Source organism: Penaeus vannamei, chromosome 5, assembly GCF_042767895.1.
Source record: "Penaeus vannamei isolate JL-2024 chromosome 5, ASM4276789v1, whole genome shotgun sequence".
Classification (NCBI taxonomy): Eukaryota; Metazoa; Arthropoda; class Malacostraca; order Decapoda; family Penaeidae; genus Penaeus; species Penaeus vannamei.
In genome coordinates, this window is record NC_091553.1 from 2,183,970 (window position 1) to 2,198,238 (window position 14,269).

The following is a 14,269-nucleotide window of genomic DNA, read 5'->3' on the forward strand; positions in this document are numbered from 1 at the left end:
ATCAGTCTGCATCGTCTTTCGTAATGAATTTCTTGGTGATTTCAAGGTCTCTCGCGGTCGAAAAGCTGACCAAAACAATAGGAAAGATTTGACACTCCTACCTTGGTATTTTCTGCTAAGTCCAGGGCATGAATGTAGAATATCGATCATCTACTCTAAATGACCTTCAGGGCGATAACGTATTTATAGAGACAGTAAGAGAGATACTAATACTGACAGCTAATAATGTTATACGTTTAATAGAATTTTTCTTTAACTTGAAAGAAAACGACATTTTACTTTCTCTCCAACTTTCCCTCTTTCTCTCTCTCCTTCTTTCCCTCTTTCACACTCTCCTTCTTTCCCTCTTTCTCTCTCTCCCTCTTTCCCCCTTTCTCTCTTCCCCCCTCTCTCTCTCTTTCTCCCCCCCCCTCTCTCTCTTTCCTTCTCTCCCACTTTCTCTCTCTCCCTCTTTCCATTTTCTCTCTCTCTCTCTCTCTTTGCCTCCCCCCTCTCTCTGTCTCTTTGTCTTCCCCCACTCTCTCTCTCTCTCTTCGTCTTCCCTCCCCTCTCTCTAATTCGAGGGAAAATGGAAAAATAGTCTTTGAACAACAACTGTATACTCCACTACAACCTATGGGTCATCAGCTGACAACTGGTAACCCTCAGTAACACACACACACACACACACACACACACACACACACACACACACACACACACACACACACACACACACACACACACACACACACACACACACACACACACACACTCACACTCACACACATCCACACACACACACACACACACACACACACACACACACACACACACACACACACACACACACACACACATATATATATATATATATATATATATATATATATATATATATATTATATATATACATATATATATGGTATTATTGGAAATGCAACTCCATGTCTAATTTAAATAATTTGAGCTTACCATGTGGTAGAACACATCATTCTATGAAAGTTTTCTTCTATACCATTATCCGCGCTAATTGATACTAACGGTGTTACAGAGGGTACAAAATCCACGATTTCCAGGAGCCGCAGTAACCTTCCTCCTCCAGCGCCGCGACAAAATGACAAAAAAAGTCGTTAAAAGCGAGAAATCGGACGGATTTGTAGTGGATGACGTATGCGAGGGAATCAAATCAGCCAATTAGATTCGTGCGTGAACGTGACGTGGACATAGACACTCAATCGAACCAATCAGATATGGAATAGATCATCACGTGACAATAGAAGTTGAGCCTAGGAGAAGCCTTTTGAAATTCGAATCAGTTCCATCATGGCTAGATAGTGTGTAGGTTGTGAGAATAATTATTTCGATTTCACTGCGAAATATCAACAAAATAACGAAGTAAGCTTACTAAATCTACATCACTTCTGTACTTCCAGTGGAAGTACAATGCCCGCACTGCAAGACATCGTGTTATTACAGAAATGACAGACACCAGTAGGTTTGCGGTGCCTGATTCAAAAAACAAAACGAAGAAAGCAGTGTAACTTTACTGTTAGCAAATTCCCGCCAACAACGACCTAAAATACTCCGACGATCCCAGTGCCCCGCAGCCTGGCCCGGCTGGAGTTAGGGCTGAGGGTCAGAGGAGGTTAAACTGCTCCTGGGTCTGGGCTCTCTCCTGCCGGAACATACGAGCTGATGATTTTGTAGACCAGGCGGGGGTAGGGGGCGGTAGCCCTCCCTGAAAAGGGGGTATAAGGGGGCGAAACCCCCTATATATACTGAAAACGTGTCAGATACCAGGTTTGCCCGGGCTCTCTCCTGCCGGAACATACGAGGTGAAGATTTTGTAGACCAGGCAGGGGGTGTGGGTGGCGGTAGCTCCCATTATAAGGGGGTTTAAGGGGGCGGAAATGTGTTAACATACTATGCTTGCTAGTATTCTACCGATATTTCTCGAAATTCCCTGATATATAGGCCTATCATAACTCTCCCCAACTATCGGGACCGACATCATAGTTAAGCTTCGTTTGCGAAGAATTCATGATGAACAGATTGCAACAGGAACAACGAAGGGAAGGGCAAGAGAACACACGAATACCTGGCGAAGCACTAGCGAAAAGGCCTTCGGCATATTCGTGTGTTTTCTTGCCCTTCCCTTCGTTGTTCTTGTTGCAATTCATTTGCGAAGGAAATGAGTGAAACACGATGAAAGCTATTGGAATATTATTCTATTCACCCCCAAAAATGGTGTGGGGTTGCTTATATATATATATATATATATATATATATATATATATATATATATATATATATATATATATATATATATAGCTATATAAAGAGCCATATTGAAAAAATCGAGATTTATACCACCAAAGGTGTCAGTGCAGGTCAAGATACAGCTAAGAATGAAATAGAAAATCGGCTATTTATGTGAGAAAAGCATGTTACCTGATCTTTTAAACTTATAAAGAGTCGGAGAAGTTACAATCTCTGAAGGCAATCTATCCCAGAGTCTACAGATAGCAGTAAATAAGCATCTAGAAAACCGACTTGTAGACGATCAACTTGAACCAAATGTCATTGAATTGAGGGTCATAGAACTTCTGGTAATTCTTGCAGGTTGATAAAAATCAGGTAAAAACTTATAGAGGGGATGTGAATTATCGGTTACAATCTTGTATAAGATTGAAAGAGATCCAATAACTCTACGATGTCCAATGTCCAAATTTAAGTCAGACAGGAGAAATTTAATGGAATTAAAAGAGCGATAAAGCAGTCTTAAGTGTGTTTCGGCAGCAGATAACCACACAGGAGAACAATACTCAAAATGAGGCAGAATTAAAAAAAGGAAACACCTACGTGTAATTGATTTTCTTGCACTTGCGAATGATGCCTAACTTTGATGAAATTGCCCGAGCCATATTATTTTTATAATTCAAATGTAAGTTTTGAATTAAAGGTTACACCTAAGAGCTTCAGGTTATCCACTGAAGTGACTAAGACTCTATTAATCACTAGAATTGGATGCTGAGGCAACTACGTTCGAGACCGACTCACAATCATGTCTTTAGAACTAAAAGGCGTAAGATTACGGCTAATTTAGGGGATAATTGGCCATTTAGTCTTTAAAATCAAAGGAAACAAGCCATCAAGGTCTACTCCACCATGTTCATCTGATTCTGATAACAGATACTTGTGTGTGTGTGCGTGTGTGTGTGCGTGCGTGTGTGCGTGCGTGTGTGTGTGTGTTCAGTAATTAAGCACTAAAGAACAGCCTTTTAGGCATGCATATTAAATGTTTGTCTATGGTCCTTAAATCGATACAGTTGCAGCCAGATTGGGTTGATAATCGGACTCCTCTCCCTGGCTTTTTGCGGTGCATGTAAACTGTTCATTTTTTTTTTTTTTTTTTTCAAATCAAATCAGATCTCTCTCTCCTAATAAGTAAGTGTATAATTGCGTGATGGAGTGATTACTATTGTATATCAAATCCAAATTCTCTCTCTCTATTTCTCTATCTCTATCTCTCTCCTCTCTCCTCTCTCTCTCTCTCTCTCTCTCTCTCTCTCTCTCTCTCTCTCTCTCTCTCTCTCTCTCTCTCTCTCTCTCTCTCTCTCTCTCTCTCTCTCCCTCCCTCCCCTTCCCCCCTCTATCTCTCTCTCTCTCTCTCTCCTTCTCCCCCCCCCCCCTCTCTCTCTCTCTCCTTCTCCCCCCCCCCCCCTCTCTCTCTCTCTCTCTCTCTCTCTCTCTCTCTCTCTCTCTCTCTCTCTCTCTGTCCCTTTCCCCTTCCCCCCTCTGTCTCTCTTTCTCCCCCCTCTCTCTCTCCTCTTCCCCATCTCTGTCTCCTATCCTCTCCTCTCTCTCTCTCTCTCTCTCTCTCTCTCTCTCTCTCTCTCTCTCTCTCTCTCTCTCTCTCTCTCTCTCTCTCTCTCTCTCTCTCTCTCTCTCTCTCTCTCTCTCCCCCGATGTGGCCAAGGGCTTGAAAATTCGTGTTGCTGAGGATGCTGATAGCAGCCTAGATTTGACTTAGTACTGAATACTGTACCTGCAATTTGGGTCCCGTTTACTACTTTAATTAAAACCTTTTTAGAGATATGTGGTAGATTGCCATTCTAAAGAAAACAACATTCATTTCAAAATGACCCTGAAGAGATGCTAACAACAAGAAACTGTTTCTGCATACCGATCTGCAGATGAGTTTAGGTACTTAATATTTTTAGAGATATGTGGTAGATTGCCATTCTAAAGAAAATAACATTCACTTCAAATATTAAGTGCCTAAACTCACCTGCAGATCGGTATGTAGAAACAGTTTCTTGTTGTTAGCATCTTTTCAGGGTCAGGAAGTTTTAATGCTGATACCCATCATATTGTGCTGTGGTGTTAGAGAGAATTTTGAGTCAGAGTTATTGTCAGCAACCACATGCTACCTTTACATGTACAGGTGCTGTGATTGACGGATATATACCGAAAGCTGGCGTGAAACATTGAATGTTGGGTATATCATGAGTATAGTAGAAAAAAAGGAGTCTTGAAATACAGCGTAAAGTCAACATAGAACCTATACGGATGCCAGGGATGTAAGTTACAAGACCAAAATGCATCACACGATAACAAAAACAGAAATATTTATTGGTGTACTATCCCCCTCGCTTCTCTCTCCGACAAGAACCGTCATGGGCCGCTCGGCAGAACTCGGATCATTTTTTTCCTAGTCTCCAAGGCCTTCCCTAGTCCGTGCACATAAATGGATATGCATATGTATACGCACGCATCCTTTATTTAACATCTTAACTACGTGCAAGGTGAAGGACATTCCCCCATGGACGTGTATGCGTGTATCTGTTCGTATGCTTGTCTTCCTATAAAGTGAACGGGGTAGTGTTACAGGAGCCACTCGGAGTGTTGTTACAGACAAGGTAGGAAAGGTGTCGGGTCGCCGATATTCACTCTTTTTCTTTTCTTTTACTCTGTTTGCTTTGCATTCTTTAGGTCCAGTGTATCCATGAATATATCCGCACCTGTATGTGTGTGTGCGCGTGAGTGTGTGTGTATGTGTGTGTGTGAGTTTGAGTAAGTAAGTGTGTTTGTGTGTTGTGTGAGTGCGTGTGTGTTGTGTGTGAGTAAGTGTGTGTGTGTGTGTGTGTGTGAGTAAGTGTGTGTGTGTGTGTGTGTTTACTAAGGTTTAGTGTGTGGGTGAGGTGCGAATGGGTTCAGGGGAAATTTGTGTTTATATAGGTATAGCACATATGTGCGCACGCGTGTACATACACATACACACACCCTATTATCATCATCATTTTAATTGATATCAAAATTATCTGTATTGTAAGTACCACTGCTTTCTTAACCCGATTATGTAATATTCATCCACATAGACACATGAGGTGACTCTTACTGACTGTAAATTGTATTCCTGTTATCACTGGGCTAATCAATCAGTCGGTATATGGTGATGATGAATACTATTACAGGAGCAACAGTAGTAATTTCATTTATGGAAACGTATTCTAAATATGGCCGCATGTTCTGTCTGCAGATGGTCGCTTCTCGCCGCCCTGCTGCTCACGGTCGCCTCGTTCCCTCGCTGCTGGTGGCGGTGAGCGTCGTCCTGCTGGCCCTGCAGGTGAGCACAGGATCCAGGCGCTGTTGCTTGTGGGGGGGGGGGGGCGGTAATCTGTGTGCGTTTGTATACATGCATGTGTGTGTGTGTGTGTTTTCGCGCCGTCTGTAAACATGCACAGAACTACCTGGGCTGATGTGCGACTTAAATCATTGATGAAATAGTAAACAAAATCGGCGCCAACACCGACCCTTGAGGCACTCCGCTGGTTTTTCGTCGCCATGTAGACTGCTTTCCTCTAATTGCCTTTCACTCCACCCAGGTGTTCTAATTTCCATATCAGTCTTGTATGAGACACCTTATCAAAGACTTTTTAAAGGACACATAATCCACCCAGCCGTCTCTATCTTGTAATATTTACTAACTGTCACAAACACATAGCTTTGTTGCACATGACCTTCCTTCCCTAACTAAATTGCTTATTTGGTCATTTCGTGTTTATCAACTATTTAAACCCATCTTTTCTAACAACTTACATACTACATTGTTAACGAAAATGTTCAAATTTAGAGAATTTGTTTGTATCTCTTATATAAGGGTGCAAGGCTGGCGTTTTCAACTTTTTGTTAAATTTTCCATGTAACAATGAATTTTTTAATATTAACAACAAGGGGCGACTGTGTGTGCTCACCTCTCTCTCTCTCTCTTTCTCTCTCTCTCTCTCTCGCCCTCTCCCTCTCCACATGTGTGTGCGTATATGTTCGTGCACGTGTGTGTATATTTATGTGCACACATATGCTAATTATTATGTTTCTGTACATTAGGAATAAATGGCTAAGTAAACACGCACATGGATAAATACACCCACAACAATTTGCACTACTGACGACACACAAGCATGTAGTACGCACCCTAGATTTAATATGAATATGCTCAGAAAAAATAGGAAATTATCTAGTATCAAGGAACTGTTCCTTACCCAATTTTAGCTGGTTTGTTTCGGTAATTGCTTACAAACGGACTAACAAATGTTCCATTACTTGTCTGAAATTGCAGCTTCAATGAAAGTTAATTTTTTACTTAATTCGGCACTTTCCCTCCCTGATACGAGCACCACAAATGTTGTATTGTGAATATAGTGGTCCTTGCAATATGACTACAACTACTTAAAGGTTTGTTCGATCATTGCTGATAGTTTCATGAATTATTAGGGATTTACTGAGTATCCCTTGTTTATTTATGACCATCCTAGAACAGCCATCTCTGTTATTTGGAATTGTTCACGTAATACACCATTAAGTGTTTGAGAGTTATTGTTAAATCGCCTATAATGTTAAACTGAAGTTGGTCTGATTTCAAGGAGCAAATTTTGAAATAAAGGTGCGAAAAATACGCGTATATGTGTAGCATGAGGAAGAGGAAGGGAGTAACAGTAGATAAACGAGGGATAGCAGAAAGCCAGAGAAAGATATACCAGCACCTGTATTGACTTCAGAGAGAAAGCCAGTGCTCGTAACTGTGATATTCGATAAGTATTTCTTTGGAAAGGGAGATTTGATCGTTAGGATGTATTTTTGTACAGTATAGTAAGGTGATGAATAAGATGATAGGTGAATGGGAGAGGGAAGGAAAGCGGGGAGAGGGAGAGAGAGGGGATATGGAGAGAAAGAGAAAGGAAAAGGGGAAAAAAGAGAAACAATGGAGTTGATTATGACATAACGAGAGGGGAAGGGATGGACCGGTAAGTGGCATTAGAAACAGAAACCTAGCAATGCAAAAGTACACCTATTAATTCCCTCATATGACCCGCATCCCACTGGTTTCCCTCCCACAGATAGCAGCCGCTGAGGCCTTGGCAAAGGGTTCCAGTCAGCCGTATCCAGGAGGCTTTCGCAGGCGGTCCTATTATTACTACCAACCCAGCTACCAATACCACTCTACACTCTACCGCCAGCCCAGCTACCAACACCACTCTACGCAAAGTCAGCCCAGCTACCAACACCACTCTACGCAAAGACAGCCCAGCTACCAACACCACTCTACGCAAAGACAGCCCAGCTACCAACACCACGCTACGCAAAGTCAGCCCAGCTACCAACACCACGCTAAGCAAAGCCAGCCCAGCTACCAACACCACTCTACGCAAAGTCAGCCCAGCTACCAACACCACGCTACGCAAAGTCAGCCCAGCTACCAACACCACTCTACGCAAAGACAGCCCAGCTACCAACACCACTCTACGCAAAGTCAGCCCAGCTACCAACACCACTCTACGCAAAGTCAGCCCAGCTACCAACACCACTCTACGCAAAGTCAGCCCAGCTACCAACACCACTCTACGCAAAGTCAGCCCAGCTACCAACACCACTCTACGCAAAGTCAGCCCAGCTACCAACACTACTCTACGCAAAGTCAGCCCAGCTACCAACACCACTCTACGCAAAGTCAGCCCAGCTACCAACACCACTCTACGCAAAGTCAGCCCAGCTACCAACACCACGCTACGCAAAGTCAGCCCAGCTACCTACACCACTCTACGCAAAGTCAGCCCAGCTACCTGCACCACGCTACGCAAAGCCAGCCCAGCTACCAACACCACTCTACGCAAAGACAGCCCAGGTACCAACACCACTCTACGCACCACTAGGCAAGCTACCAACACCACTACGCCCCACCAAACCCAGCTACCAACACCACCCCACGCACCACCAATCCAGCTATTGCCAATATCTACCAATAGGTCTACCTTAACCATGGCGGGGAAATGCCCAAATGAATTTTTAAAAAGGTACATGTTTCCACGTCCTTAGATCTGTGAATGCTTCGAAACGTTATCTCTGCCTGTCAGTCTCTCACGCAGGCGCGCGAACACACGCATTCGCAGTTAACCAATTTGTAAATTAATGTAATTCTTAAACTAATTCATGGCACCAAAATAATGTGTAAGTGGTTGTATTCTAATAGAAATGCATTTGTATACCAATTAACATTTATGCACTGACAATGTCTGCACAAAATTTTAGACTGTGTATAGTAATGTAGTTATAATGAGTAAACAAACCTTAACATTTTTCATTTATATGTGACTCGACCCACTTATTTTGCCCTCGTGTATGTATGCGTGGCAATTAATACATCTACGCGTACAATCACATATCAAGCCTTCTTGCAAGTATGCCTTTTTCTGTTTTCATTACCTACTGATTATCATTTCCTCAAAAAGCATATTATGTAATATGGACTTTTCTCTCAAGGAAAAAGCTTACCGCCCTCGCCTACAACCAAAAGCTTCCCTAGAGTGAAGGCCTCACGCACATCTGGTCTCTCCCTCCCTCTTCCTTGGATCTCCGTTCTTTCTACGATGGTTAATAGACCATGGTTACATAGCAAAATAAATTAACTTGATATCAAAGGTCATATATAACAGTATAGAAAGGTGTAGTAGTGAAAAGGGTTAAGAGGGGGGTTTAGTTAATGATTAAATGTGATGCTTGTCAAAAGTCGCAAAGCTGTTCTCAGGATAGTAAGTCGCTGAAAAGGGGCAAAGGGGTGAGGGGGGAATCAGGGTGAGTACATGGGCTAAGGTAGGGATTAACAAGGGTGATTAGATCAAAGTGTGGGATTCTGCAAGGATGTCCGTAAGGGGGTAAGGGAGGGAGAAAGGAGAAAGGGGTTTAAGGGCGATTAGATCACAGTTGCAGGAGAAATGTTAGGAGGGAGAGAATCCAGAAGACGGGGTTGTTGTGGCAGTCAAATATGTGTCCAGAAGAGAGTGGAAGGGATAATGGGGAAGGAATGGGATCTTTTGGGAGGAAGGGGTGTAAGGGAAACATGAATAGGAGGAGGATGGATGCCGGCAGTAACTTGAGTGTAGAAGGAATGGGAGCAGAGAGACTGGAAGATGGAAGAGGTGTAGGCATGTTATCTTGGGTCATAATGATGATTATTATTGTAAGCTATATAAAGAGCCATACTGAAAAAACGAGATTTATAGCACCAAAGGTATCAATGCAGGTCAAGATTCAGCAAAGAAATTTGAAGATAGAAAGTCAGCTATGTACGTAAGAACATGAGTCGAAGTTACAATCTCTGAAGGCAATATATTCCAAAGCCTACAAATAGCAGTAAAAAAAAAAAAAAAAAAAAAAAAAAAAAAAAAAAAAAAAAAAAAAAAAAAAAAAAAAAAAAAAAAAAAAAAACAGAAAACTGACTTGTAGACGATCGACTTGAATCAACTGTCATTGAATTGGGGGTCATAGAACTGGTAACTCTTACAGGTTGATAAAAATCAGGATCTTTTTTAGAGGGGATGTGACATCGGTTGCAATCTTGTATAAGGCTAAAAGAGCCCCAATAACCCTACGAGTCCCAATGTCCACATCTAAGTCAGACAAGAGATATTCAATGGAATCATAAGAACGATCAAGCAGTCTTCAGTGTGATTCTGTGGTAGATAACCACACAAGAGAACAATACTCAAAATGAGGCAGAATGAAAAATAAAATCTACAAGTAATGTCATCTTAGATCTTGCACTTGTGAATGATTTCTAAATTAGATGAAATTGCCCGGGTCATATACCTAATATGCAGTTCAAATGTAAGCTCTAAATCAAGGTTACACCTACGAGCTTCATGTTAATCACTTCAGTGATTAACCTGCGGTCGAAACCGACTCACAATCATTTCCTTAGACTAGGATTTCATTTCATGCCCTACCGAGAGCATCACAAATGAATTATCATCAGGTCTACAGTGAGGCTGTCGGCTGCTATTTGCCTAGAAGGAATATCAGCGTAAAGAGAAGTATCATCAGTATATGCCATTTTATTAGTAATGTCAGGCCACATATCGATTGCATAGAAAATAAAGCACAAAGGGCCAAGAACACTACCCTGAGGAACCCAAGAAGACACACGAGAATACGAGCTAAAACTACCATCAACATGAACACGCTGCTGCCTACAAGTTGAAATTTCAGTTAAAATACTTCAAACTACCACCAACACCAATAGACTGTAACAAAAATCAAACCCTTGTGATTGTGTCAAAAGCTGCACTAAAGTCCAGAGAGACAAGACCTGCCTCATGATCCTTATCTAAAGCAGACTGCAATTAATGCACCAACACAAGCAGGGCATCATTGCAGCCGAGTCCCTTTCTTAAACCAAACTGGAAGAAACAGTCTCAAATATACAGAAATACGTTTGACTAATTCTGATAACAGATACTTGATGTCAGAGGACCAAAAAATGTAAATGAATTAAAGCATGGTAATGGGTAACATGAAAGAGGAAGTTCAATATCTTCTAAACTTTGTTTTGAATTAAAATAGTCTGCTAACAAGGTAGCTTTCTCAATCGGATTATATGTAACACTACCATCGCATTTCATTAAAGGAGGAATAGAGGACTCAACACCATATGTGTGTATATACATATATATGTGCATGTATGTGATATATATATATATATATATATATATATATATATATATATATATATATATATATATATATATATATATGTGTGTGTGTGTGTAATATACTAGATATTGAACACCCTATAGTCACATCCTGAACTACGTATTTATTTCCTTTCCGCCGCATCAACATAAAGCGCGAATTCAGAATGTAGCAATAGGGTGCGGCTCGGGGGAAAAGCCTCCAGGTAAGGAAAGGTCATACACCACCATGATAACTTACTGCGTCGAAAAGGTTTAGAATGGGTTAAAGATAACTGCAAAACATGTAGTGTGTAGTGTGCTGTGGGTTAGTATGGTAATAAATAAATAAATAAATAAAGAGCGAAGAACAGATGGAGTATGAGGGCCAGCCTTTCCTCCTCTCAGCACGGCTCTCACACTTCAGGATGTGGACAGAGAAGGAAAAAGGAGGAGAAGACCACGCAACATTAAATGAGGCGAGGGCTGAGGTCCTAGGTAGGGGTGATCCTCGACCTTGGGCCTCAGTATCCGTCTCCTAAGCCCCGACACAGCAATAACGAGCAAAGGATTGGGGGGGGGGGGTAAACTATATATGCATGTATGTAACGACAACAGATGACTTCACGTCCCCCTTGTATCCTGCGCATGCCTCTAGTTCAGGACCACTGCTCTAAGTGGATGGGTAAACGAGAGGATGAATGGGAGTGGGTGGATGAATGGACTGGCTGCCAGATGAACAGATGAATATATGGTGCATACAAGGATAGGCATTGTGGCAGGATGTGTTTGAGAAGTATGCATACTGCGTATGTTTAGGTGGGTTGTACTTGTGGTACTTTTTTATTTGGTTACTACTGTTATTGTATTTGGAACAGTAATGCTAGATGTACGTCTGCTAAATTTGCAACTGATGGGAGACAATTTTCATTCCTACATGTTATGTTGCAAGTGTAGTGTATCCTTGTTCTAGTGGCAATATTGAGGTCACCAAAGCAATTTTCAGGCTGGAATAAACGCATTTTTTGCCGTCACATATAGCCTGCATCCACCTAGTTGCATATTTACTTCCATATTATGCTATTTGTGTTATTTCGCAAAAAAAAAAAAAAAAAAAAAAAAAAATACAAGGGAGTACATTGAACTTGTAACCATATTTCTCTCCAACTTTTATCATCATCATGGGGCTAACGCATCCACCCTTTGTTTCCACCTTTTGGGGTCCCTCACTGTATGCCGCCAAGCATTGACTCGGCCCATCTCGAGCTCCTCACGACAGGTTTGGTCGATCTGCCCAAGCCACGACCTCCTAGGTCGTTCCACAGGCCTCTCCACCCAGGATTGTCTTTTGCAGAGACAACCAGGTGGGTAGGATCATCCTGTGCGAAACGAGCCAGGTGGCCGTATAGCCTGAGTTGGCGATCATGGATTGTGCAGGTAACAGGTCCAGTTCCAGTCTCACGGTGCAACCATTGGTTGGACACATGGTCCTGCCAACAGTACCCCATGATCCAGTGCAAGGACCTATTACAGAAGACATCAAGACAAGACTCCAAGGCACAGGATAATGTCCAGGTTTCACTACCGTATAGCAAAACTGGCATTATCAGGGCCTTGAAAACCCGTAGCTTGGTCCTTCTGCACAGGTACCGGCATCTCTAAATACTCTTGTCGAGAGAGTTCATGACCCCTGCTGCCAGGCCAATCTGTCTGCTGACTTCCTGGTCTGACAGCCCAGAGTTATGAACTGTACTACCATGGTATGTAAAGCTCTCTGTGTATTCAATGTCCTCGCCGCAAGCACGTACCGACCGAACAGATTCTCCTAGCAAGTCCCCAAAGTCCTGGATCTTGGTCTAGTTCCAGGAGACCTCTAGACCCAAGGGCTTCGCTTCATTACTAAATGCATCCAGAACCACCACCAAGGTTTCCAAAGACTCAGATAGAATCGCAACATCATCGACAAAGTAAAGGTCTGTAACCTTGATATTCCAAAGCGTGGCTCCACAATGACTTTGAACAGTAGATTTGCCCAGTGTCCAGTCCGTGCAAGTATTGAAAAGTGTTGGTGCAAGAACACAGCCTTGCCTCACTCCTGAACTAACAGGAAAGAAGCTCGACAGGCCCCCACCACACTTTACAGCAGTTTCAGTACCAGTATACAGACTTGCTATTAGTCCAATAATTCCTCTCAGTCTCAAGATCTCCCAGAGTGATTCCTGATGCACCGTATCGAACGCCTTCTTGAGGTCGATGTAGGCTGCAAGCAGCCCACGCCCGAACTCATGACGGCGTTCTACAATGACTCGAAGCGCGAGGATACGGTCTACTGAGGAATTACCAGGAGTGGATCCAGATTGCTTCGGCCTCTGATCCCTCAGTAGGTGGTCTCTGATACGTCTCAGAAGGATGTGGGCGAGAACCCTGCCTGGTATACTGAACAGTGTGATGCCTCGGTGGTTGCTGCAGTCCCATCGGTCCCCCTTCCCCTTCCAGAGGGGGATAACCACACCCCTCAACAGGTCAGGGGGAATGGTACCAGACCGCCAGATGGCAGCCAGGACAGCATGCAATCCCCGCGCCATAGGTTCACCACAAGCCTGTAACAGTTCAGCTAGGAAGCCGGAAAAACCCGCTGCTTTGCCACTCTTCAGCTTGGAGATCGCCCCATAACTTCAGTTAGGGAAGGTGGATCCTCAATGGGTGGGTTCGGCAACGGAATCACGGCCCTACCCGCATCCAAGTTAACTGTTGGCGGGTCCACCCGATACAATTACTCAAAATACTCAGCCCAGTGCTCCCGCACCCCAACAGGATCTGAGACGATCTGGGCACTTACTAGGCGAACTGCTGTCACCTGTGAAGTGGGCTTGGAGTTCAGTTTCCTCATGGTTTGGTATGCAGGCCGAAGGTCATTTACTAAGAAATGGCCTTCGACCTCCTCAGCAAGACTCTTAATAAACTGTTCCTTGTCCCTTCTTAACAGAGACAGTTCCCCTGAGAACGGTGCAAGTCCCGATCCCCTGTTAGACGAGCAGCACAGTAAGCATCTGTGGCTTCCAGTGTCACCTGTGAGATAAAATTCTGTATTGTCCTCGGGCGTTCGCCAATCGACTCAGACTGCATCAAGCATTTAGCGCAGAAGTACAGGGTCCGTCAGTTTGTCGAGTGCTGTGAAACGACCAGATTGCCTCAGCAAACCCCCGAGCACACTCCTCCTTCAGCCTGTCCAGTTGAAACACCCTAGGGTGATCATTGGACTGCTGGGGAGTTTTGAAGTG

At 43.1% G+C, this 14,269-nt stretch overlaps 1 protein-coding gene across 1 annotated transcript; it reads left to right on the forward strand.

The window, feature by feature from the left end:
• Positions 1-3,046: 3,046 nt before the first annotated feature.
• Positions 3,047-9,964, forward strand: LOC113825886 (uncharacterized). Its single transcript, XM_070122297.1, has 4 exons — positions 3,047-3,067; positions 5,525-5,611; positions 7,390-8,336; positions 9,826-9,964. The coding sequence occupies exons 1-4, from the start codon at positions 3,047-3,049 to the stop codon at positions 9,962-9,964; spliced, it is 1,194 nt and encodes a 397-aa protein (XP_069978398.1).
• The last annotated feature ends 4,305 nt before the right edge of the window (positions 9,965-14,269 follow it).

Excerpts from the sequence above, each read along its gene's own strand:
- LOC113825886 (XM_070122297.1), top strand. The coding sequence starts at position 3,047 with ATGTCTTTAGAACTAAAAGGC. Across the intron at positions 3,068-5,524 it reads TGTCTTTAGAACTAAAAGGC|ATGGTCGCTTCTCGCCGCCC; the intron begins GTAAGATTACGG and ends TTCTGTCTGCAG. Across the intron at positions 8,337-9,825 it reads CCAAATGAATTTTTAAAAAG|GTTGATAAAAATCAGGATCT; the intron begins GTACATGTTTCC and ends TAACTCTTACAG.